This window comes from Bubalus kerabau, chromosome 15 (assembly GCF_029407905.1).
Source record: "Bubalus kerabau isolate K-KA32 ecotype Philippines breed swamp buffalo chromosome 15, PCC_UOA_SB_1v2, whole genome shotgun sequence".
NCBI classification, from domain to species: domain Eukaryota; kingdom Metazoa; phylum Chordata; class Mammalia; order Artiodactyla; family Bovidae; genus Bubalus; species Bubalus kerabau.
This window is the reverse complement of record NC_073638.1, coordinates 46625952-46650207: the sequence shown is the minus strand read 5'-3', so window position 1 is coordinate 46650207 and position 24256 is coordinate 46625952. Positions and strand designations below refer to the sequence as shown.

Genomic DNA, 24256 nt, shown 5'->3' with positions numbered 1-24256 from the left:
TGTCCCTATTTTGGTTTCACCCCTTACACCACTCTCTCTCTTCCAGATTTCTGCTCTTACATTTCCAGCAGTTTTACCAGCCCTGAACTCTGTCCTCTGCTATTCTGAGCAAGTAAGGCTGTGGTTTTCTGCTTTTGGAACTTGGGGATAGGGTGGGGCTGGAAAATGGGGTGGGGAAGGAAAACCTTCAGACAGAAAGACCACAAAGATCCCAATTTTTACCCATTGCAGCTAAAGTCTTTCATGGGTAAATTCTCCTCTGCTTTCTGCCTGCTTTTTGTTCACTTTCCAGGGCCTTCAAATAGTTGGTTTTTGTTTGTATTTTGTTCAGATTTTAGAGTTGTTAATTATGGGATAACTGGCCTGACCAATTAACTTGAAATCTGGAACAAAGACTCATACTACATTTAAGAGAACATTTATAAGAAAATCCTTCCCCAATATGTTTGTAGTCACAAGGACCTGGATAATCTAAAGGTCTTTAGAGGAATGGCTAAGCTAAATGTTCTAAACAGATACACACCGGAACACTAAACAGATGCTGGATGCAAGGATATACTATCAGGGATACAGTATTAAATAAGAGAAGTCCCTGCTCTCTTGGAAGTGCAGGGAAATACACAGTAACTATATAAACAAATAAATACGTAATCTAAAAGGTGAAGAAACACTAAGCAGAGTTAAGGCAGTAGAAAGTACTGGGAGGAAAAATAAGAAGTATTGGCTACAGGGTTAATCTGATAGACTGACATTTGAACAGAGACCTGAATACAGTGTGGAAGTGGGCCATAAAGATATCTGTGGAAATAATATTCCAGATAGATGAAATAGTGCAACAGCAGGGGCATACCCAGAATATTCAGTAAATAGCAAAATGGACAGTATGGCTGGAAGGGTGTGTGTAAAGGCGGTGAGTGTTCAAGAGATATCTGGAATCCAAACAAGACAGGGCCTTTTTAGCTATAGTAAGAACTCTTACTATAAGATGGGAAGTCATTAGAACATTTGAAGACGGTGTTAAAAGTGAGTTACAGTACACAGAGCAACATGAAAAGAACTTAAAAACACTGCATTGTGTGGGAAAAGAAGATTTATAGGAAAGTATCATTTATGTTCACACATAAGCACAGATTAAAAAGTCCTATACAAAATATTATCAAACTGATTTCACCAATATGTAAAACGGGTGTAATCAACCAAGTTGATTTTATTCCAAAAAATTAAGGTTGATTTCACATATAAAATAAATAAATAAATCTTTCATTTGCTACATGGACAGAATTTTAAAAAATATATGATCATCTCAATTCAGAAGCAGCATTTGACAAAATTCAAAATTCGATTCATAAAAGTAATAGCAAGTAGAGCATATTATTAATCTGACATCCATTAATCAGAATCTCACTTCAAATATCACACCCAGTGATGAAACGCTGAAAGTTCTTCCTTCAGGTCTGAGAATGATTCAAAGATTTCTACCAACATCACTTGAACACAGTGATGGAACTCCTGGAGTACATCATGGATAAGAATAAATGATACAGAATTAGAAAGCATGAAATAAACTGATATGATAATCACATATTATAAGGATAATATGTGTAGAAAAATAAAAGAATACAGATAAATCACTAGAGTAAGTGAGGTTACTTTGCAAGGGCGTTGCTCCATGGTCAACATACAAAAATCGCTTGTATTTCAGCCAGGTGGCACTAGTGGTAAAGAACCCGCCTGCCAGTGCAGGAGATGTAAGAGATGTGGGTTTGATCCTTGGGTCAGGAAGATCCCCTGGAGAAGGAAATGGCAACCCACTCCAGTATTCTTGCCTGAAGAATCCCATGGACAGAGGAGCCTGGTGCGCAGTCCACAGGGATGCAAAGAGTTGGACACGACTGAGCAATTAAACAGCTCAACTGTAAGACTATAAAGAAAAGCAAGGAAATCAGTGTTCTGGAAGTCAGGATGGTGGCAATTCTGTAATGTTGAGAGAAAGCTGCTCCGGTTTGGGAGGTGACATAAAAGAGGCTTCTGGGTGTTGTCAGCACTTCGTTTCTCTGTCTAGGTGGTGCCTACCTGGGCACTGGCCTGTGATAAACCATTAGGCTTAACATTTTTGTTTACTTTTCTTTAGGGCCCTGTTTTATTTACTTTTCTAATGTGTTCGATTAAAAGGGATTTTAAAGAAAGATCACTAGTCACTGGCTGAAAAAGATGGAAATTTATTTCTCACTCACGAGACATCCAGAACAGATACTCCTAATTGGTGGGTGGCTCTCCTCTAAGTGGTGTTCAGGCTCCTTCCATCTTCTGGCTCTTTCAAGGTGTAGCTTTCAAGGTCGTATGCTCCAAGGCCAAATTGGAAATAACATGGGGGACCGTGCATAGGAAAATTTAAGGACCCAGGTCGTAGGAATAGCACACCTTAGTTCTACTATCTTCCACTTGATCGCACTTAAGAGTAAGGGAAGCTGGGAAAGAGTCCAGCTGATTTCCCACAAAGAAGAAAATGGGTGTGAGGATCAGCTGGCAGTCTCTGCCAAAACACACATATACCAAAACCACCATCTATTTTGCCAAGGATACACAGGTGTCCAGGCGAACACAACAAATATGTTGTGAAGCTATAAGAGAAACTGAAGTATGAATCGGGAATAAAGGAAACAAACAAAATAACAAAGAATAGGAGAGGGGCCTTTCATGAACCAATCCTAACAATGCCATGAACTTAGAGGGAAATGCAATTCTCAGCATCACTCTATGTACTGACAAGAGTGAGGAAAAAAGTCAAGTAGCAACGGTGCCAGCAATGCCATCCTAACCATGATGACTCTAAAGCTGACCTTAGTTTTTGCAGCTGTTCATCCTCCCCTGGCTCCTGTCTCTAAGCCTCACTCCCTGGACTTTCCATTAGTTCTCTGAGTAACTTATGATATCCTTCCAATAATTTTCCCTCTTAACCATCAAAGCCAAACTTGTACAAAGTAGATTTATTTTACCTATTGAACCTCCAGTTCTATACTGAATTTTAGCCACCACAGTATGCATCCTTTTGTCCTTGGCTTCAGTGCAAATGCTGCTGCAGAAAGCCCAACATCTAAACCTGCCTCTGGCAACAGCCAAGCAGCAGGAACATGACACTAACCTCCCAAATCTCAGAGTGCATATAACTGGGGGAACTCATTTTGTACTCAGAACCCTAACCTGCAAGGGTTTTAATTTATCCAGATGGCAAAGAATTTGAGGCAACCAGGAGAATGGATAAGCTCACTATGGTGGATGCTTATTAGGAAAAACTTCAGAGCTGACAGAAACAACAATCTAGATGTATGAGCAGCTATTAATACATGGAATGCTCTGGTTATTGATCTATTTTCTTTTGGCTCCTGCACTCTCTGTATCTCCCTCTGCAACACACCTCCCTCTCAACCCCTACATACACACTCTGGAGTTGTGTTGCTGCAGCTGTGACTCTGCAAACTGCATTTCCCAGAATGCACTGCCAGGTGGTTCCATTAGGTTCTGCCAAAGAGATGTCATAAAGGGAAACTGAAAGTGAAACACAGCGGGGAGGGTCTTCATTCCTGTTTTCCAGCTGCTGTTACAGACTTCAGCCGCAGACAGTTGGCTCTGGCTACCAGCTTCTTCTGCACTTCGCAGCAGCTTCGCTACACTTCTGAGATACCAGCAGCAGATCAGTTTCTGGCGTGACAGCCAGAGAAGAGTCAGACCGTGTGCCCCCGTCCTCAAGGCCAGCTTGTGTGGAGGGAGCCTGCCCCACCAAAGTCTGAGTATTGACCAGTCAAAAGCGGCCGCTTCTCTGAGCTCCTGGTTTCTATTCATCACATTGCTTCTTCCGCTTGGTTTTCCCAGGCCTTTGGACAGTATCTGATTTCTCCAGTTCTCAATTTTTAATTACATCAAGCATTTTCTTTTGACTTGGCTTTTGTCACTAGGAATCAATTCTCTGCATTAAATGTCCTCTATTTGAAACATTTAGTGTGGTTTCTATTCTCCTGACTGAGCCCTGATAAACAGATAGATATTAAAAATATAGTTGAGTGAAGGAAAAAAGTAAGAAATAAGACAAAATTTGTTGACAGTACTCCGTAAGTTAAGCACACAAAGAACAATTCACATTTTATAAAAATGCTTGTGCAAGGGCTTCCCTGGTGGTCCAGTGGTTAAGAATCTGCCGTCCAATGCAAGGAACATGGGTTCAATGCTGGTGGGGGAACTAAGATCCCACATGCTGCAGGGCAACTAAGCTCGCAAGCCACAACTAGAGAGAAGCCGGAACGAAAGATCCCTACACCACAACTAAGTCCCGAGGCAACCAAATAAATAAATATTTTTTAAAAATACTGGCACAATAAGAGGATATTAAATAAAGGCCCTAGATATATCTATATAGGATATGTTGTTCAGTCACTAAGTCATGTCTGACTCTTTGCGACCCCATGGACTGTAGCCTGCCCGGCTCCAAGCAAGAATACTAGAGTGGGTTGCCATTTCCTTCTCCAGGGGATCCTGACCCAGGAATCAAACCCGCAGCTCCTGCCACATCTCCTGCATTGCAGGTGGATGAAGAGCCACTGGGGAAGCCCAACATAGGATTTACTCTTAGATAATAAAGCTGATCCAGAGCTCACTAACCCTCCTACCGTACATGAAGTTAGAAATACCAGCTTGATTGATGGGAATGTGGAGGAATAGAGAGAACGTCCCCCTGAAAGGCGAAGAAGTAGGGCTGTTCCCTCTATCCTCAATCAGGTGAGGAGGGCTCTAAGAGGACCACTTGTAGTCATTTTGTATTCCCATGACAGGGAGAGACCTTATATTCATTCAGCATCACATTCTCTAGCGGGAGGCTTGCTGCACTCAGAAACGTACAGCCCCAGTTCCAACAAGGCCACTGGGGTGGAGACTTGTTGGGAGAAAGTAACCCAAGACACTTATAAGGGTCTGGAGCCAGAGAGAATGGAGAGGTCAGAGTCAGGCTAGCTGCGGCAGGGTGAGGGGAGGGGAGTCAGATGCTAGTTGGGCTGCACTTCTGCCCTTTGGCTGGACAAACATGTGGGAGCTTCCTGGGGGCTCCCAGAAAGGTAATCACTCTTAAGATGTTTGCTAAGACCTCTCTCAGGAGGGCTCCCGGCCAGGGTGAGGTTCTTTAGCACTAGGAGGCTATGGATACACTGTCAGGGTCAGAAGCTGAGGGATGTGGGATGAGTATCTTAAGGAGGGAACCAGAGCCAGTTAGTGCAAAAGCCCCCAGGGGGCAGGGGGTGGCTCCAAAGAACCCCAACACCTCACACACTGAACCAACATTTAAATGCTTGTCTTAGTAGAACACACTGATAAAGCCAAACTAAACCAAAAGTTTAGCCTTTTTGCCTCTAATATACCCTTCCCCATCCCAATCCTAGAAGTGACAGAGGAGGTAAAGAATGAGTGAAGTAAACAGAACCGTGAGTTTCCCCACCCCCACTGAGCTAGAGGGAGAACAGCTTTGAACTGGAGGAGTTGCTGACAAGTCACTGAGATGTGGGAAGGGGTGGGGAAGGCAAATGTATTTAAAATGTTAGCGTTTCAGACTGATCTCAGTCATGTTCTAGGGAATAATGGAACATATTTACACCAGAGTATTAACAATGTAGAAGGACCCTTGAAGTAAGACCAAAAAGACAGGGGCTGTGGCAATCTGTGAGGCTCCTGAGAAGGCTAAGTAGGGTGTTTCTGATTAATCAAATCACAAGGTGTCTCTTGTGACCATGAGAATCAAGAGACCAAGAGAACCACACAGACCTAACTGCTAAGATCCTTGAATTCCTGAGCCAATGCCAACAACCATCAGGTTTCTAGTCTTATGAGATGAAAAATCTAACTTGAGATATTCTTTAGGAGGATTTTTTTTGGTGGGGAGTGGGGGGGAGGGAGCTCACAATCAAAATGTAACTGATAAAATCATTCTCTCAATTTCCTCACATGAGCATTTTTTCCCCAATCCTATTAACAGGACAAGGGATACTGTCAACTGGCATCTGGTAAAATAATTAAATGTCTGAAGCACCCTGAAGGAAACATAGGTTTCCTTGTTTTGTGATCAATACTGAGGTGGACAGGATGTCCAGAGAAGATATATTAGCCAGGGCATATAATGCTAACGACTGTAACAGTCCCCAAACTCACTAAATTAATGCAAAAGAGGATATTCTTTGTAAAAACCAATGTGGATGTTCTTGGTCAAGCAATTTTCCTCTAAGCCGGGGCTCAAGCATCCAGAGGTCTATTCTCTGACTCCATCTTCAAAACACCTGCATTAAGGTCACCTTGAAAGGCAGATGAAGGGGTGGAGAACACAGAGAAGGTTCATCCACTCTTTAACTGCCCTGTCTGGTAGTGAAATATCACTTCTATTTACCTTCCACCGGAAGGACTATGCACATAGCCTTACCTTGAGGCAAGGAGCTGGGAAATGTAATTTAACTATGTGTCCAGGAAAAGGACATTCTGGTGAGATCTAGCCTGTTTTTTTACAGAAAACGTGATGCTAGTGTGAAGATCTGGAAGATGAAAATGAACTCACCAGGGAAAAGTGCCCTGGGAAGACGAAGAGGCAATTATAAAGAACCAGAAGTAGAAATGGCTTGGAACGCTTGAGGAATGAAAAGAAAGCCTGTGCAGCTAGAGTTTTTCATGTGGAAGGAGTGGATTAAGATGCAGTTGGAGAGGGAGGCCTGAACAAGATCACGTAGGCCCTGGAAAGGAGTCTGCTTTTCGTTCTCAGAGCAGTGAGAATCCATTGAAGAGTTTACGCAGAGAAGTGACATATCTGACTTACATTCTAAAAAGGCTCACTTGGCTGTGTGGCAAATGAATTGCTCTGGGAACAGGAGTGGAAGCAACTGGACTGGTAATGTGGTGCCTGTAGTAGTCAGAACCAGCTGGCCAGGCTGGGAAGCCACCGGGGATGGAGCACAACCTAGAGGTCTCTGTGAAAACCTGTAAAGGGCTTTGTGCAATTATGTAAGTGGTTGAGTGACTGGAGCTGAGCTGTGTCTCCGCCAAGATCATGTTGTTTCTTTGGGGACTGTGTTCCCTTAGGACTGTGTTACAAGAACAAAAGCTGGAGCACAACAGTGCCTGCAGGGGTAGTCAACCTCTGAAACGCATGCTGAGGAAGCATGAGCACAGACTGCTATCCAAACCCAACTTTATTCTTGTCTCCCACCACCCCTCCGACCTTTTTTCATTCAGAGAAAAGCTGTGGCAAGCCTGTGACTTACGGCTTATTCTCAGTTCACAGATTCTTAGGATCAGTATAAGATACAAACCCAATCTCAAGTGATTACAACATCTAATCCTATGTAACAATAAATAATCTGTACCTCTTCTGGCTTTAGCTGTTTTCACCTCTCAGCTCTGTCCCACTAAATTTAAGAAGCCTGCACTGGAGAAGGGTGGGGGGGTGATCTCTAGGCTCTCTGCTCTTCTCACCTCCTCTGCACCTAATAGCTGCTGACTGCTCTGGGCCCAACTGCAGAGAAGGAAGGGGATAAGACAGCTTTTGCCCAGTTGGATATTTCTGGGTCCCATGGGCCTCACAGATTTAAAGGGGCCATCTTGCTGTCCTTTTTCTACAGTCCCCTTTACTCTGGTGGGTGCAGCTTTATTCTGGGTGGTATCCTATAATTCCCTCCTTAGTCCAGATGGCACACTCCTAACTTCTCTGTGCTTCCTTACCTCTTCAATGGTCCTACTGGACAGCACTCTAGACCACCTGATGCTTCCCCTGCTACAAGGTGCACAGGATACACTCCTGCATGGTTCACCTCAGCAAATTCTAGGAACACAGACCAATGCAAAAGCAGCAGCACGCCCCGGGCTCCACCACTGAAAGTGAGCCTCTGCTTCTCCTCTGCATTTCCAGGCTAGGAGTCAGACTCCAGGTGTACCATTTCTTGGCTTTAGGAATAAAGACCTCAAGCTTCCTGAATGCTCCCAGTGGAGTCTCCAGTTAGACTCTTTCCCACTCTCATTTACCTCTTACTATGACTGCCACTCTTTCATCCTATTCTCAAATTGTACCTTAAACTGATCTCATTGTTCCTTAAACAGCCGGTATGCTGCTTCTTCTTAAGGGAGTATACACAGTTCTTTCTTCAGTCTAGGCTCTCAATATCAGACACTGAAGCCCAGGCTTGAACGAGAGATGGTCCTGAAGCTGATAATGGAGCAGCGATGACCCAGACTCAGAAGTCCTGCTTTCAGAATTGATGGAAAAGCAGGTGGAGGCTGGCCTGAGATAGGGGGAGTCGGGGCCCTGAGTCAGACCCAGAAAGATGTTTATTCAGGTGGCTGGAGCCAGAACAGGCAAAGAAAGAATCCAAATTTTAAGTAAGGGAAGGAAAGCAAGAGAGGGAGGAAGGCAGACCCCAGCTGTCCTGTTGAGCATGATAACAAAACAGGAAAAACTAATCAAGATCTAGGAATATACGTAACACCTGGGAGGAAACAGGGCCATGACACTGTAAAAAGGTGATGTATGTTCTATAATGAGGCAGATGTCCTTAGACTTGACAGCTTGCCTCCCCATGATCCCAAGAGGTTCCCACCCCATGAAGCTGCCGCAACAGTTGCCCCTATAATCCCCAGAGGATCCTGGTAAGTTGCAGACGACTGTCAGGGTATTGTCTTGGCTGCCTGGCACTCACCAGCCTCACATCATCCCCCAAACAGAAGTCTCTCTAGTAGGCTGTGTGACCCTCTGTCCTTCTGAATTTGTGCTATCCGGCCTCTCCTACTCTGTCTACAGATTTCCTGAATCTGTCCCCTTCTTCAAGAAATTGGCACTGTTCCATGCTAACTTCTGTCATCATCCTGGAGAACTTCAAAGTCCATGCAGACCCACTGCCAATATCTGAGCCCCCCATGCAATAATCAATCTCCAGGCAACCTCCCGTGCACTCCTCTCAGGCACTCACTCCTATAACTACACTCTTAAACTTGGCCACTGCCTGGGTCTGCTCTGCTTCCAGTATGAACTATTTAGACATTCCAGTTTCTGACCACAGCCTCCCATCTTCCCAGGTTACTTTTTTAATTACCCTCAGTGAAACTACCTACTCCTGTCTTCACTCCACTCAGTTGTTCTACAAAGTTCCACGGCCCAGCATAGACATCACTAATTTGTGAATGGTCTGAAACTCCTTTGCTCAATTTCATTTCAATTGTGTGGTAAGGTTTCAACTCTGGATGATCCCTTAGTACTCATTTTTCCTACAGTTACACCTAGATTCCTGAGCAGGCACAGATAACCACACCATTGGGCCGACTGGTGTAACTATACATTCATGAATAATACCACTATAAATTCAAACCCCTCAACATTAAGCAGAAATCCTCTCCCTGCCACAATCTGACTTTTCTCTCATTTTAACAGACCTTTCAAGAGCATCCAACAGCCTAAAACCTTCCCATTCCTTTCACATTAAGAAATCCACTCTCCTGGTTTTACTCCATCTCTGGCCCCACCTTCTCTTGTCACCTTTACTGGTTCGTTTTCCTTTACTTATCCATTAAATGCTCCTCAGAGTTCTCTTCCAAGCCATTTTCTCTTCTCGTTATCTTACTCTGGATATCTTATCTATTACGATGACTTGAATTACCTCCCCTGGCTGCTGAGTTTATGTCCCGCTTCCAAATGATCATCTAGGTACCAAAATCCCAACATTTTGAATGGCGTCACCAGCGCAACCAGTCGCTTAAGCCAGAAACCCAAGATCTGCTTCAGAATTCCTTTCTCTCACCAAGCCTCAATGCCCCACCAGTCCTCCCAGCTGAAGTTCTCCCACCTGCCCACTCCTTGCACCATCACTAGTGACCTCATCATCTGGCCAAACCTGGGTTCCTGCAACACCCCTGCTTCTCACTGCTCCACAAACCCTGTCATCTTTATCACCTCCTTAGATGGATCTCAAGTGACCAGCTCTGGAAGTACAAAGATAAATCTGAGCTGAGAAGACTGCAGCCTAATGCACAAAACAATCGCCACACAGTATTTAAATGTTGCAGTTGGCCTCTTCCTGTAGTGCTTTGAGAATGCAGATGGAGAAATTAGTTCTGCTTTGGGAGTAATAGAGTAGGAAACAACTAGGCTATCGGGAAGGATGAGTAAGACTCTGCTAGTCAGATGAGTATTCGGCAGTGAGAAGCACGTGCAGAGGTACTGAACAGTGTCTGCTGGATGGTTCACAGCCCAGCCTCCAAACATGCCCTCTGGCCTGCACAACCTGCCTCAAAACACCTCCTTACTGGAGGCACTCAACTGGTGCAGAGTCCTGGAACCTGTGTGCCAGTGGTTCCTCTCAGGTCTTGTTCTTGGAAATAAGTCTTTACCGTCTGAGCCAGTAGGGGAGCCCTTAGAAATAGGTAGAACAGACAGTATCTTTATACCTGGGCCCACGGCAGATGCCTTTTGGAAGAGGCCAAGGACTTGTCATCCCAGTCATCTTCTCCCAGAACTAGTCTTCTCTGCCCATAGTTTGGCCTAGTATATGCTGATCTAGGCCCACTGCAAGGCAGAAACAACAGACACACTCTTCTGCCAATCCCCACCCCAAATGGCATCAATCAGTTGTGATTTATGGAGACCCAGCTCCCACATCACCCCCACTCAAAGAACTGCTCACAATCTATTAAGAATCTCTAAAAATCTTATAAAATAAGGCTGTTGAAAGGCTTATCTTGAGCTCTCCCAGAGTCTTCCTCAATCAACAAATTCATCCTTTACTCTTCAACCCCTAATCCTGCTTAGGGAAGGTCTTTAGAAACAGTAAGGTTTGCAACACACAACAGCCAGAGCAACAGTTACTGAGCACCTCCTATGTGCCCAGCCTTGGCTACAGATTTCCTCATTAACCCATACAACAATCCTATGAGTCAGTAATTCTATCATTTACCAAACGAGTAGCAAGACATTCAAAGAGTAAAAGGCTCTTGGCAGTCAATGACAGGCCAACCTGATTCCAATATCTGTGCTCTCAGCCAGACAAACACCAGGGCCCAACAGAACAACAGATGCTAGGAGGGTTAGGGCCATTCAGCTCCAAAGATGGAGATGACAATCAGGGGAAAAAAATACTCAGTACAGGGACAATCAAACCATCTTGACCGAGACGTCCAGATGATGTTGGTGGACTACGGCCAAGTTGCCTCTGCTGATGTGAGGGCTGCTGCACTTGCTCTAGAGCCAAGCTGCCCTAGAGCCAAGAAGCAATGCCTGCCTGCGGCCTTAAAGGCCTGAGCAGACCAAAGCTGCAGAAGCTTTGGGTGAGCAGAGGGATCTGCTGTACAGACAGGAAAATCAGAACAGAGAGTGGAGATGCTCGGACAAAAAGCTCACATGGCTTCTGAGAGATGGAAACAGACACCAAACCCAGAGATGCCTTGAATTCCAAACCATGTAGTTTCCATGACACTGAGGGGATCCGTAATTCCCACATACTCCTGTGTTCTCACAATGAACTCCATACTCTGTAGCTAGCCCTAACGACTTTATGCTTCCTAGAACCAAGAAGCCTTCATCACATCAGGGTTGAACCAAAAGTCTCATTACATTTTGTTTTTGAGATGGAGTAAGGGTGGTACCAGGCCCCGGGTCACAGTCTGGCTGGATACAGTCTTCAGAGTACTGAGTTTGGAGTTCAAGATTTGCCTCCCCATTCAAGGGGGGCTCCAAAGGTCACCTGCGCTTGTAGAGACAAGGCTGAAGCTTCAGGCCTGAGAGCTGTGTCTTGGGCCCTACCCGAGGGGGCCCGGTCTTTTCAAAGTCAAACAAGAAGAAGTGGCTGTTGGTCAGATCCTAGGGACAGAAAAGACCCAGTGAGCTCTAAGTCCTCACCCCAGCTCTTCAAATCACCTCTGCCCAGGCCCCAGCCCTGCTCAGAAAGCTTCCCAGCTCTCTCCCACTACTCAAGCCTTCAAGGAGCAAACATCTGTGTCTGACAATGACCTCTTTCCTGAACATCATTATTAGCCTGAAGGGCCACACATGTGACAAAAACAGGACAGACTTCCTGGGGCCCTCACCTTGGAGATGACCTTGAAGCCCAGTTTGGTGACAGCCCCCAGAAAAGTCCGAACATCTTCAAAGCGGCTGCTGACCTCAGCCACTTTCAGGAGACCCCTGAGAAGGACGGAAAGTTCTGGGTGAGTACACTGACACGCGCATGTGCACACAGTCATGCATCTGTGTCCTGGGAGCACCTACCCTGGCTTCAGCACTCGATTTGCCTCCTCCAGGAAGTCTCTGATGTTGGTTCCCATCAGTGAAAGGCAGAACACAGCCACATCTATAGATTCATCCTCCAGAGGCACCTGTGGAGAGTGAGAATGTTGTACTAAGCACACATTATGGGAAGGAAAAAGCCAGCACTGAACGCTAGGAGTAGACACAAGGATTTAGGGTGGGCAGAGTACATTCCATGGAAGGAGAGAGGGGCCTACCTGGGCCATGTCACACACAGTGACCCGGGGGTCCAGAGAGGCCAAGTCAAAGCAGTGTACACGGTTCCGGATACTTGAAGCCAGGCGGCAGTCCCCACAGCCAAAGTCAGCTACCACCAGGGACGCAGGCCTGGGAATGGAAGGGAGGAAGAGCTCACTGGTCCAGTCTGAGCCTGGGACTGACACACCTAGCTTCTCACAGCACCCAATTTTCACTAACCGCTGGCGAAGATCCCTGGCGATGCGGTCTACCGGCTGCAGTGGCCACTTCTTGACTTGGTTCTGGAAGCCACGGTGGTAGAGGAGAAAGGCCTCAGGGTCTTCCTGGAAGAGGCGCTGCGCAGCACTGCTGGGCCCTGAGTACAGCTGTTCATTGAGGTAGCGGAACCGGGCACCATCCAGACGCTGGGCCATGCGGGCTCGAAGAGCCTCTGCCCGGGCTCCATGGTTGTTTGGACTGGGGGCAGAAGGCACCTCTGCCTCCTCTGTAGAGGCTGGAGCTGGAGCTGGGGCCTGCTCTGGTGGCTGAGATGGCCGAAACTTGTTCTTCTGTCTACGCTTGTTCTTCTGCCGGTTCCGCCATTGCTTGCGACTCAAGGTATGGGGAGGATTAGAGGAAGGGGTCTCACAGGTTGGCTTGGTGGGATCACTTGTAGCACTAGAATTCCAAGCTTTAGAACCTGAAGAAAGAGAGACAAAAAGGCATACTGGGGAGCAAGATGCCCTGAATTCAGAGGCTTAGCACGTCACCCTGGCCATACCCCTGTCCCTAAGACAGAAACTGTGGTCTACGTGAAAGTACTTATTCCCTAACCCCAAACCTACTGGTGGCAGAGGAACTCTGTTATATGTAGGATCAGCTGATTCCCACACCCCCAGCCCTCATCGTCCCCATATACTACCTGTTTGGTCAACACTGTCCAGGGGCTGGGCAAGATTTGAAGGGATCTGTTTCTGGCATTTCCTCTTTTTTTTCTCTTCTTCAGCCAAGTCACTGCCAAGAAGAGCCCCTTTGTGGCACTTCTTCCTTTCCACTTCCTCTTCCTTGGAGTCACTGCTAGGTGGGCCCTGTTTGTGACGTTTCTTCTTCCTTTTCTCCTCTACTTCACTAGACGCACCAGCAAACAAGCCCCTTTTCAGGCGTTTCTTCTTTGTTTCCACGACCTCCTCCTCCTCCTCAGAGTCACTGCCAGGCAGGCTAGGGGACTGCTGGGGAACAGATGCTACTTCCAGGGCCCGTAATGTGGCCAAGAGCTGGCGGCGGTTGGAGCCCTGGGGGAAAACAAGGGATGAATGCAGGGGCGAGGAGAATGGATGGGGCCTAGGGAGTAAGAAGAGAGATGGGGACCTCATTCAGATGCTGGTTAGAGGCATCTGGATTATTCTCAATCAACTTACCTAGCTTATCACGAAGACTGCCAGGGCCCGAAGAACTTTCAAAATTGCCATCTCAACCTTTGGGAGGCTGGAGAGCAGAGAAACCACCCACCTCACTTTCTTCATTGTATAGATGAAGTGATGGGGTACCCAGAGAAACACTGTAAGGCCACAAACTACAGGACCGAGGCTAGTGACCAGGAGTTCCAACCCTCAATCTCAGGTTTCTACCTCTGGCTAATACCTTTTTATAAAAAGTAGGAAGATTTTTGAAACTAAGAGTGACATCATCACACATATGTGTATTAAAGATGCTTCCAGTTGTCAAGAACTGAAAGGAAAAATAAAAAACAACACTGAAAGGGACAAGCTGCAGACAGAGGCCAGTGGTGGGGATTACAGCAATGGGTCGAGGGGTTGAGGAGGAGGGAATAAAGCAGGCAGATTTCATGTCACAGGCTGACTGAAGGACAGAAAGAGCCTGAGCAAGTGCAGCAGCCCTCACATCGGCAGAGGCTTAAAGGAGGTCTACTGTCTGGGAGACCGTTCTGGATTGAAGTCCTACTGGACGGGTTACTCATCCTGGAGATTCTCAGTACTCCCTCAGCACCAGCTCCCTTTGAACAGTAGTACTGACAGCCCTTCATTGCCATTCAGTTTTGCTCTTTCCAATCTCCACACGGCAACCAGTGACCTTTTCAAAACGCAAATCTGAAGAAATCATTCCCCTGCTAAAACACTCCATTGGTTTTTATCTTTAACATGTGCAAATATTCTAACATAGCCCTCCAATTTCTACCACACTGCCTCTCATTCTGTGTCATGCTCCCTTGCGCCCGGGTCTCTCCACGTGCCTTTCCTTCCAAGAAACCCTCTTTGCTTCACTAACTTCTACTCACCAATTCTCTCTGAGTTCCAAAGTCACTTTTTTTTGGAAGTTCCGGATTTGGGGAGGCTGCAGGCGGCCCCCCTCCCCCTAATTACACACGCGGCGCGCCCCAGCTCCGGAATCCAGCAGAGTCTGTTCTGAGTACCCCTGCGGGGCCACTCACCTTGATTTGAGAGGCTGCCGTGGGCCGAAGCCCTAAGGCTACAGACCCGAGGTCCGCGACTACAGAGGCCTCCTCGGCCCACTCCGGCTCCTCGAACATGGGGCTGGGGAGCGCAAGGTTGCGGGATCCACGCGCTTCTCCACGTGCAGACAGTGTCTGTAGGATTCAGACCTCTCAGAGACGCCGGAACAGGGCAGGAAACCAAAGAGTGAGAGCTGAAGTGGCTAGAGCAGCCGGCGCAGTGCCGAAAACCATCGAGTTTAGACACTGGTGGGCTAGAAGGGCAAGAAAGGCGGGAGGGAGGGGCTGGGAGAAGGAGGCCCGCGCTGGCCTGAGAGGGCCAGGGGCGGGGCCGGGCTGCGGGCGCGGCCGGACGGGAGTTCCCCGGAGAAGGCTCCTCTAGCCCGAGTCCCGGTGAGTGTGGGGGGCACCCGTGCCCCCTCCCCAAGGCTCGAGCTCTACCAGGCGGCCACCCCTCACTCCATCTACTCGGTTCCGAGTGGGGCAGGAGGGCGATCCCCGGCAAGGACCTCCGATCGCCTCCTCCAGGGTATACGGCGCAAACTCCCCACCCCCACCCCCACCCCCAGCTCTGTTCGCGGTTAGGGTCTCTGTGCTTGCTCTCGTGACATCCCTTCGGGAAACACTACCTCTTAATCAACGCCTACTTCGCCCGAACCGCCTTTCCCTCGCGCTCAAGGGACACAGTCCAGGACCATCCCGCTGCCTCCCTAACTCCTTTCAGACATCCAGTAGCTGGGGACGCAGAGCCTAGACCCCCAGCCCAACACCACACTTCTCTCCGGTAGGGGACAAAGCCTGGGGCTCACCCACCCCCCTAGATCCTTCTACAGTTCCCACACTTTCCCAGTCTAGGGGACTCTGTGCCGGGACGCTGCTATGGACGACATTTTCACTCAGTGCCGGGAGGGCAACGCGGTTGCGGTCCGCCTGTGGCTGGACAACACGGAGAACGACCTCAACCAGGGGTGAGCTAGGGTGGCTGGGGGGCGAGAGGAAGGGCAAAGACACGCTCCTTTCCGCGATGTGGGGTTCTCACTTCTGGTGCGGTTGACTAACTTTCCTATTCAGTGTGATGAGGGTTAAGTACAGCCTGTCAGCGGGGCAGAGGGTCTCCACACAGGAAGCTGTTGTTTTAGCTGAATCTTGACTGAATAAGAATTTACAGGCAGAGTCTGCAGAGAAGTTTTCTAACCTCAGTGAAGCTCATGGGCAAAAGCTAGGGGGCAAGACACGGAGCAGAGAGTGCCAGAAACTGTCCGGAGCTCCATATGGCTAGAGGAGGGAAAACCGCTGGGCTTCTGTGGGCTAAAGCTCTAAGCACAAGTGTAGAATGACAGAAGTTAAGACTGGAAAGGTCTGCAAGGGTCAGTCAGATCATGCAAGAGTATTTAGGCTATAATAATGTTTTTATTGCAAGGGCAAGGGTTTAGAGCCATGTAATGGGAGAAGGCAATGGCAACCACTCCAGTACTCTCGCCTGGAAAATCCCATGAACGGAGGAGCCTGGTGGGCTGCAGTCCATGGGGTCGCTAAGAGTTGTACACAACTGAGCAACTTCACTTTCACTTTTCATTTTCATGCATTGGAGAAGGAAATGGCAACCCACTCCAGTGTTCTTGCCTGGAGAATCTCAGGGAAGGGGGAGTCTGATGGGCTGCCGTCTGTGGGGTTGCAGAGTCGGACACGACTGAAGCAACTCAGCAGCAGCAATGGTACGATGAGATTGTCCATTTGTTAAGTGTCATCTTGGATGCTTTGTGAAGAGCAAATGGTGATGTGAAGACAGGCAACTAACTGCCTAGCCCATCTCAAGTGGTGATGGTTTAGACTAGAATTGGGGCAGGCAAAAAAGAAAAAAGTGATCAAATTCCTGAAATCTTTCGGATAAAGAATTGGTGAGGCTTGGTGTGGAAAGTGAGGAAGGTCAAAGATGATGATCAGGGTTCTGGCTTGGGTAGATAGTGGTTCCTTTTATTGAGATGGACAAGGCTGAAGGGTGGTGAGTTCCACTCGACACATTTAAGTGACAATAAAGTGGAAATGTGGAATAGGCTGCTGGATTCCAGGAGAGAGATCTGACTTGGAGAAAAAGATTTGGGTGATATTAGCATAAAGATCGGAGAAGGCAATGGCACCCCACTCCAGCACTCTTGCCTGGAAAATCCCATGGACGGAGGAGCCTGGTGGGCTGCAGTCCATGGGGTCGCTAAGAGTTGGACACGACTGAGCTACTGCACTTTCACTTTTCACTTTCATGCATTGGAGAAGGAAATGGCAACCCACTCCAGTGTTCTTGACTGGAGAATCCCAGGGACGGGGGAGCCTGGTGGGCTGCCGTCTATGGGTCCCACAGAGTCAGACACGACTGAAGCAATTTAGCAGCAGCAGCAGCATGAAGATGGGTTTCCCAGGTGGCTCAGCAGTAAAGAATCTACTTGCCAGTGCAGGAGCCTGCAGGAGATGAGGGTTCAACTCCTGGGTCTGGAAGATCCCCTGGAGCAGGAAATGGCAACCCACTCCAGTATCCTTGCCTGAGAAATCCCATGGACAGAGGAGCCTGGCAGGCTGGTCCATGGGGTTGCAAAGTCAGACATGACTGAGTGTGTATGCACGCATGCACACACACACACACACTACACACACAGCCTGGCAAGCTGGTCCATGGGGTTGCAAAGTCAGACATGACTGTGTATGCACGCATGCACACACACACAGCCTGGCAGGCTGGTCCATGGGGTTGCAAAGTCAGACATGACTGAGCATGTACACACAAGTACACACGCGTACACACACAGAGACACACACACAGCATGTAGATGGCACCTAAAGAGGTGGATATGAAACAGGGGATGAGAAACCTACAAGACCAAAAAGCAACTAGAGGTTGAAGAATAAACAGGAAAATATGCTAGTAAGGCTTAAAGAACTGAATGTTTCAATGAAAGGAGAGTGGTGAGTGGTACTCTAGACTGCTAAGAAGTCAAAGAACTTGAGCACTAAAGTGTAACCATTGAATTTACAATTAATTATTTAATGATCTCTGTGAGAGCTGTTTCGGAGGAAAACAAGTGAAAAAAACCAGACTATACTTGGTTCCTTCATTTAAGGAACTATACTGAACATGTACTTGGGTGCTAGAAGTCCAGAATCAGACATAATGCTTGCCCTCAAGGCAGTGGTCTCCTGGGCAGGTTGAATGTGAGGTAGAGTAAGTGAATGTAGACAAGTTCTTTAAGGTTGGCTGAGGCAGGAAGGCAAGAAAAGCAGTAGTGATGCTGATTCAGGATAGTGGAATTTTTTTTTAAAGTGAGGAGAAAATAGATTTTAGGTTTGAGAGTTAAGGATCACCTGTCACTTTCATCTAGGCTTTATGGGTCACCATTAGACTCTATGCTTTTCTCTGTAATTCACACTCGTTCCATTTTTCATATAATTCTTCAAACGGTGCTCTGATAAAGACAGAAAACACAGCTACTATTTTGTTGGTGGCATCATAAAGGGTAGGTAACTTTTTCCAATGAAGCTGGCATCTAGGAAGACTGCTGCCAAAAGGTGAAAGAGTGGTATTAGTGAAAGTGGTGCAGGTATGAGTGGACAGGCTTCAGGGCCCCCAATTGGTTATATGGTGGGTATGAAGTAAGGGTCAATTTCCTGCTGGTCTCTTTGGGATTAAAGTTCAGGCTCTGGGGTGACCGGAGCCTGGCAGTGGGCAGAACCCTTGTGCCCATACTTTTGCTCTCAGGCTCTGACCTTCTCTGGGGTCAAAGACTGCCAGAGGCTGATAAACTGGGGCACAAATTAAAGAGCTGGGATGCAAAACTGACTGATAAGTAAGGGGTGGTGATTGCTTTAGGAAGAGGGAGGGAAATACCTCCCAGGAAAGCTTTTGGTTATCTTTGTGAACAGATGAGGACAGCTGTAGAGGGAAATCAGTAAGTTAAAGGTCACACCCACCACCCATTTTGGCTCTGGGGACATCTGGATTGCCTGGGGTGACCATACCCCTGATCGGCTCCAGGCCCCGCCTAGAGCCCCCACACGGGAAGTGACCGCAGCACTAAGGCATCCGGAGGCTGACGGCCCAGACCACGGGACCGCCCCCTTGCTCCGCCCCTTGGATCTGAAGCCCAGGACTGGAGGGAATTTCCTTTTATGGCCCCAGGCTGTCAGGCAGGCCTAGTTTCCACCCAGTTGTGGTTTTTTTGTTGTTTTTTGTACATTTAGCTTTATAAAATAGAGAAGTTTTGGGGAAAAGAAAAGTTAGGTATAGCTTTCTAATTAAGTCATTCTCATTTTCTTGTTCTCTGTACCTAGGATTGCTTGAGAAGAATCCTGTCTTATGTGGCGGTATCTGCCTCATGAATGATTTACCCAAAGCCTTTCTCCTTTTCATTATAAACCCCTCCAAACCATCATTTTAATTCCATTCCCTTTTTAGATTTTAATTTCAGTATCAGAACCAAAACCAATCAGTAAGCTTGCTTCCTCTTCCATAAACTGTGGCTTTTCTTCTCAAAGCTTCCCTTCCTTCCTATTAACATGCACTGAACAGCTGTTGTCAATTCTCAAGCTTAGTCTAATAGACAAGACAGCCCATTTAACAGATTGTTACAATCCAGTGTGACAAGTACCATATGTAGTAAGGCAGTGTACAAGATGTGGTGAAAACAGAAAGAACTAACAGATGTTGCCAAAGGGGTGCAGAGAAAACCAGATGAAGAATGTTACCATTTAATGAGATAGAAAGTGCCTGGGGAAGAAAGGCTAGAGGGAGTTGAAAATAGTGAATCATATGGAATTGTTGGGATTTCAGGTAGTGGTTGGTTGGGTTTGAAACTCAGGGGAAGGTCTGACAGCTTTGGGAGTTGCTGGCATGATGAGAATCAAAGTTCTAGAGGTAAGGCTTCCCAGGGAGAGTATGCAGAGTGAATATTAAAGCTTTTCCTGTGTCAAAGCCTTTGCCCCCATCCCACTTCCAAAGCAGTGACCCTTGTGCCTTCCTCAAAGGGACGATCATGGCTTCTCCCCCTTGCACTGGGCCTGCCGAGAAGGCCGATCTGCTGTGGTTGAGATGCTGATCATGCGGGGGGCACGAATCAATGTGATGAACCGTGGGGATGATACCCCTCTGCACCTGGCAGCCAGTCATGGGCACCGTGATATTGTACAGAAGGTATGTATGAACCCTTTGACGCACATGCCTGGAAGTAAGACACAGGCACTATAACATAACGTACAAAGTATGTGTACCCATCTCCCTCCTTGCATGCCTCGGTACACTTCTCTCATTTGGGACTGACTGTACCTTCTACCTCTTTCTGTTTGGCCACGGGGACCAGCTGCTGCAGTACAAAGCTGACATCAATGCGGTGAATGAGCATGGGAATGTGCCCCTGCACTATGCCTGTTTCTGGGGCCAAGATCAGGTGGCAGAGGTGAGTACTCAGGCCCTGAGCTCTGGGATGGGTGGGAAGGAAGTCTGAGCTTGAGCGGGAGACTCTGGAGCCCTCAATGTGAACAACATTCACAAGGTTTGTACTGCATCTGCACCCATGGTTAGTTGGGAATGCCCTCATCACAGCCATGTCGTAATTCCAGGACCTCGTGGCGAATGGGGCCCTTGTCAGCATCTGTAACAAGTATGGAGAGATGCCTGTGGACAAAGCCAAGGCACCCTTGAGAGAGCTGCTCCGAGGTCTGTCCCCACCCATTGCTTGTGTCCTCGTCTTGTCCTAGCCTGTCTCTTTCCACACAACAGCTGAGGTCAAGACTTTGTCCTTCTTCCCCAGAGCGGGCAGAGAAGATGGGCCAGAATCTGAACCGTATACCATACAAGGACACATTCTGGAAAGGGACTACCCGCACTCGGCCCCGTGAGTCAGCTGTGAGGGGAGGGGTGGTGAGAGAATAGTCCTGGACTCCTGGGGCTGGGAAAGAGGGAAGCTGGGTACCTGACCTGCCCACACTCTCAGGAAATGGGACTCTGAACAAACACTCCGGCATTGACTTCAAACAGCTCAACTTCCTGGCGAAGCTCAACGAGAATCACTCTGGAGAGGTAACTCCCCACCCCGCCCCACCATATTACCTGTTGTGCACCTGTTTTAAGTTTCTCCTCCAGCTAGTAGGCAAGAAAACAGTGGCCTTAGTTAAAGCCTTCTAACCCTTATTTGTCCCTCAGCTGTGGAAGGGCCGCTGGCAGGGCAATGACATTGTCGTGAAGATGCTAAAGGTTCGAGACTGGAGTACAAGGAAGAGCAGAGACTTCAATGAGGAGTGTCCCCGGCTCAGGTGGGGCAAGGCCTAAACTGGAAGCCTTGATTTCAAGGAACCTTGTCCAGCACTCAGGAGATCTTTCATGCTGGATGTCAGCCAGGAACATCTCTCCCTCTTCCAGGATTTTCTCACATCCCAATGTGCTCCCAGTGCTTGGTGCCTGTCAGTCTCCACCTGCTCCTCACCCCACCCTCATCACACACTGGATGCCATACGGATCCCTGTACAATGTGCTACATGAAGGCACCAGTGAGTACGGGGTACCAAATCTCACTGTAGCAGAGTGTGGGGAAGGAGAGTCTGTGACCCTCTCCAAGTGATTTAACTCTTGCCTTCTCCCTTAGATTTTGTTGTGGACCAGAGCCAGGCTGTGAAGTTTGCATTGGACATGGCAAGGGGCATGGCCTTCCTACACACACTAGAGCCCCTCATCCCACGACATGCACTCAACAGCCGTAGTGTAATGGTGAGATCACAACTTCACTCCCGGCCCAGGCCCCAGAGGTCCTTTCCCTAGAATAGGACTTACCTCCTTCCACACAACTATCTTCTCTTCCTCAGATTGATGAGGACATGACTGCTCGAATCAGTATGGCCGACGTCAAGTTCTCCTTCCAGTGCCCCGGGCGCATGTATGCACCTGCCTGGGTGGCTCCTGAAGGTGAGTGATGGCATTATGATGCGAGGCAGAGAAGGGGCAGCTCAGGAGTAATGGAAGGGAACAGAGACAGGACAAGCAGCTGGAACAGATAAGTCCTGTCCCTCCAGCTCTGCAAAAGAAGCCTGAAGACACAAACAGACGCTCAGCAGATATGTGGAGTTTTGCAGTGCTTCTGTGGGAACTGGTGACACGGGAGGTACCCTTTGCTGACCTCTCCAACATGGAAATTGGAATGAAGGTGAGAGCATAACTGGATATACTTGTATTGGGGGAACTGTAGTGGCAGTGACAATTGTAGTGGGGCTGGGCTCCTGCCACATTGATTCAAATATACAGAATCCTGTCCTGAGGGCTAGACGTCTCTCCCCACGAGACTCAAGTTCTGAGACTCACCTTGTTTTTCCTTGTGTTTGTAGGTGGCACTGGAAGGCCTTCGGCCTACCATCCCACCAGGCATTTCCCCCCACGTATGTAAACTCATGAAGATCTGCATGAATGAAGACCCTGCTAAGCGGCCCAAGTTTGACATGATCGTGCCTATCCTGGAGAAGATGCAGGACAAGTAGAGCTGGAAAGTCCTTGTCTGAACTTCAGAGGTGTCAGGACACGGTTAGGGGAGTGCACCTCCCCAAAGCAGCAGGCCTCTGGTTGCCTCCCTTGCCACTAGTCATGGTACTACCCCAGTCATGGGGCCCATCCCCTGCCCCCATCCCTACCACTGTGGCCCCAAAAGGGAATGGGCTCAAAGCTTTGTCACTTGCCACACGGTGTCTCCCAGCATGGGAGGGATCAGCCCTGCCTGTCACAATAAAGTTTATTATGAAAACAGGCTGGTGTGGGGACAAGAGAACAGACAAGTACATTTAGACTGGGTGGCTCAGGTGAAGTAGTGCGGCTTCTTCACATTGATGCCATACTCGCTGAGGGCAGGGGTCAAGTCCTCCATGGTTAGAGTGTACTTGCGGTCCTGAGGGAAGAGGGAAGAACACCAGCTGAACACAGGAATTCCAGATTTCAATCCCAGGCGGGTGACCCTGTATAGGTCTTTCACCTCCCCTAAGGCTTAATTTCCCTCAAAAGGGTTTCAGGATAATTTAAGCCTCTGCTGCTGTAGGAGGTAATTACTGAATCAATGAGCCTCCCTTCACACCTTGCTCTTGCTTCGGGAGCTGCCAGAGGCTGTGCCCTTCATTTTGCAGTGCTGTAGGGCATCGTTGGCAATATCTGAGATGAATTTCTGGGCAGCTAGGGAGATGAGCCGAATTCTAGAGAGAAAAAAATGGTATGAGAAGGTCATAGACAACAAACTCCACACAAGCAACCCAACACTCTAACCTGCCCTGAGTTTACTCACATGCGTGGGTCGGAGGCCTCAAAGCCAGCACGGTTCAGGTAGTAACCAGTCACTGCATCAGGGATCTGAGAAATCAATTAGACGACTGTAAGCGTTAGTCCTGGGTACTGCGGGGCTGAGAGTTGGGGTAAGGGAAATGGAGGGCAGGCCTGGCTATCAGGAAGTTCCCAGTTTGGGTGGGCAGAAGGGAAAAATCACAAAAGCTAGGAAGGGAAATAAACACAAGAGGACGCCGCAAATCCAGATGGTGTGGCACAAGTTGGCATGACAGCGAGTCAGGAGCCTTGTTCAGGCGGGAAGCCCACCGTAGGCGTGTAATCCTCCAGCTGCATCAGGAAGTCCACTAGAGGCGTGCTGGACACCACCGGCTTCACCTCTCCATTGGCCGCGCTTGGCAGCACGTAAACCCCGTTAGACATGGCCCCCTCCGGGGGCGCCGCGCCGCCAGTCGTCACCGGAGCTGGAGGAAAACCAGCAAACTGAGACACGGAGGTGGGAGGCTCGAGGGTTCCGCTAGGTTTGTCTTACCCTCTGCCCTCACCCACCGCTGGGTCCAGCCCAAAGCGCGGCCCTCGCCCTCACCCGTCCCGGCCCTCACCCGCCCCGCGCCGCTCGGCAGGCTCCCCGGCCCGCGCCGCCACGGCTCCAGTGCCCCCTGACGCGGCTCCAGCCCCAGGCCCCCCTGCCGTCCCCGCGGGGCTGGCCTTGTTCTCCGCGGCGGTGCCGGCGGGCAGCGCGGCGGGGGCCGAGACCGCGGGCGCCGGGCCCGGGGCCGAGGCGGCGGAGGCCGGCGCCGCCTCGGGGTCCGCGCCGGAGCCACTGCAGCTCATCGGGCCGGTGGGAGAGGCGGCGAACAGAGCCGCTTCCGCTTCCGTTCACGTTACGCACACACAAGGGGTGACGTCACGCGCCCACGACTCGTCCGTCCCACACCACGTTCGCTCCTCCCTTAGGCCTCCTTCCTTTATTCCCCACCCATCCAGCGGCTACCTGACAAAAGCCGGAGGG

At 48.7% G+C, this 24256-nt stretch overlaps 3 protein-coding genes across 8 annotated transcripts; 1 reads left to right on the top strand and 2 right to left on the bottom strand.

The window, feature by feature from the left end:
* Positions 1-1189: 1189 nt before the first annotated feature.
* On the bottom strand, positions 1190-15179 carry RRP8 (ribosomal RNA processing 8). Of its 3 annotated transcripts, none has more exons than XR_008703056.1 (8): positions 14934-15179; positions 13407-13776; positions 12725-13184; positions 12505-12634; positions 12269-12375; positions 12088-12184; positions 2235-11860; positions 1190-1921 (listed from the first exon to the last, which is right to left on the bottom strand). XR_008703056.1 is itself a non-coding variant. In XM_055548811.1 (7 exons), the coding sequence occupies exons 1-7, from the start codon at positions 15030-15032 to the stop codon at positions 11741-11743; spliced, it is 1383 nt and encodes a 460-aa protein (XP_055404786.1). In that variant the 5' UTR covers positions 15033-15179; the 3' UTR covers positions 1190-11740. The 3 variants fall into 3 exon arrangements, 1 of the variants encoding a protein (XP_055404786.1); XR_008703057.1 differs by having other exon boundaries at positions 3438-11860; XM_055548811.1 differs by having other exon boundaries at positions 1190-11860.
* Positions 15180-15235: 56 nt separating this feature from the next.
* Positions 15236-22723, top strand: ILK (integrin linked kinase). Of its 4 annotated transcripts, none has more exons than XM_055548813.1 (13): positions 15236-15347; positions 15810-15922; positions 19965-20130; positions 20297-20392; positions 20556-20652; positions 20747-20830; positions 20930-21015; positions 21139-21248; positions 21355-21482; positions 21578-21699; positions 21795-21894; positions 22002-22132; positions 22311-22723. In XM_055548813.1, the coding sequence occupies exons 2-13, from the start codon at positions 15834-15836 to the stop codon at positions 22458-22460; spliced, it is 1359 nt and encodes a 452-aa protein (XP_055404788.1). In that variant the 5' UTR covers positions 15236-15347; positions 15810-15833; the 3' UTR covers positions 22461-22723. The 4 variants fall into 4 exon arrangements, with proteins under 4 accessions (XP_055404788.1, XP_055404787.1, XP_055404791.1 ...); XM_055548812.1 differs by having other exon boundaries at positions 15805-15922; XM_055548814.1 differs by lacking the exon at positions 15236-15347 and adding an exon at positions 15356-15483 and having other exon boundaries at positions 15805-15922.
* TAF10 (TATA-box binding protein associated factor 10) lies at positions 22691-24112 on the bottom strand. The gene is made up of 5 exons (XM_055548817.1): positions 23847-24112; positions 23554-23708; positions 23249-23313; positions 23045-23159; positions 22691-22861 (listed from the first exon to the last, which is right to left on the bottom strand). Exons 1-5 carry the CDS (start codon positions 24076-24078, stop codon positions 22772-22774), a joined length of 657 nt encoding a protein of 218 aa, XP_055404792.1. The 5' UTR covers positions 24079-24112; the 3' UTR covers positions 22691-22771.
* Positions 24113-24256: the final 144 nt, after the last annotated feature.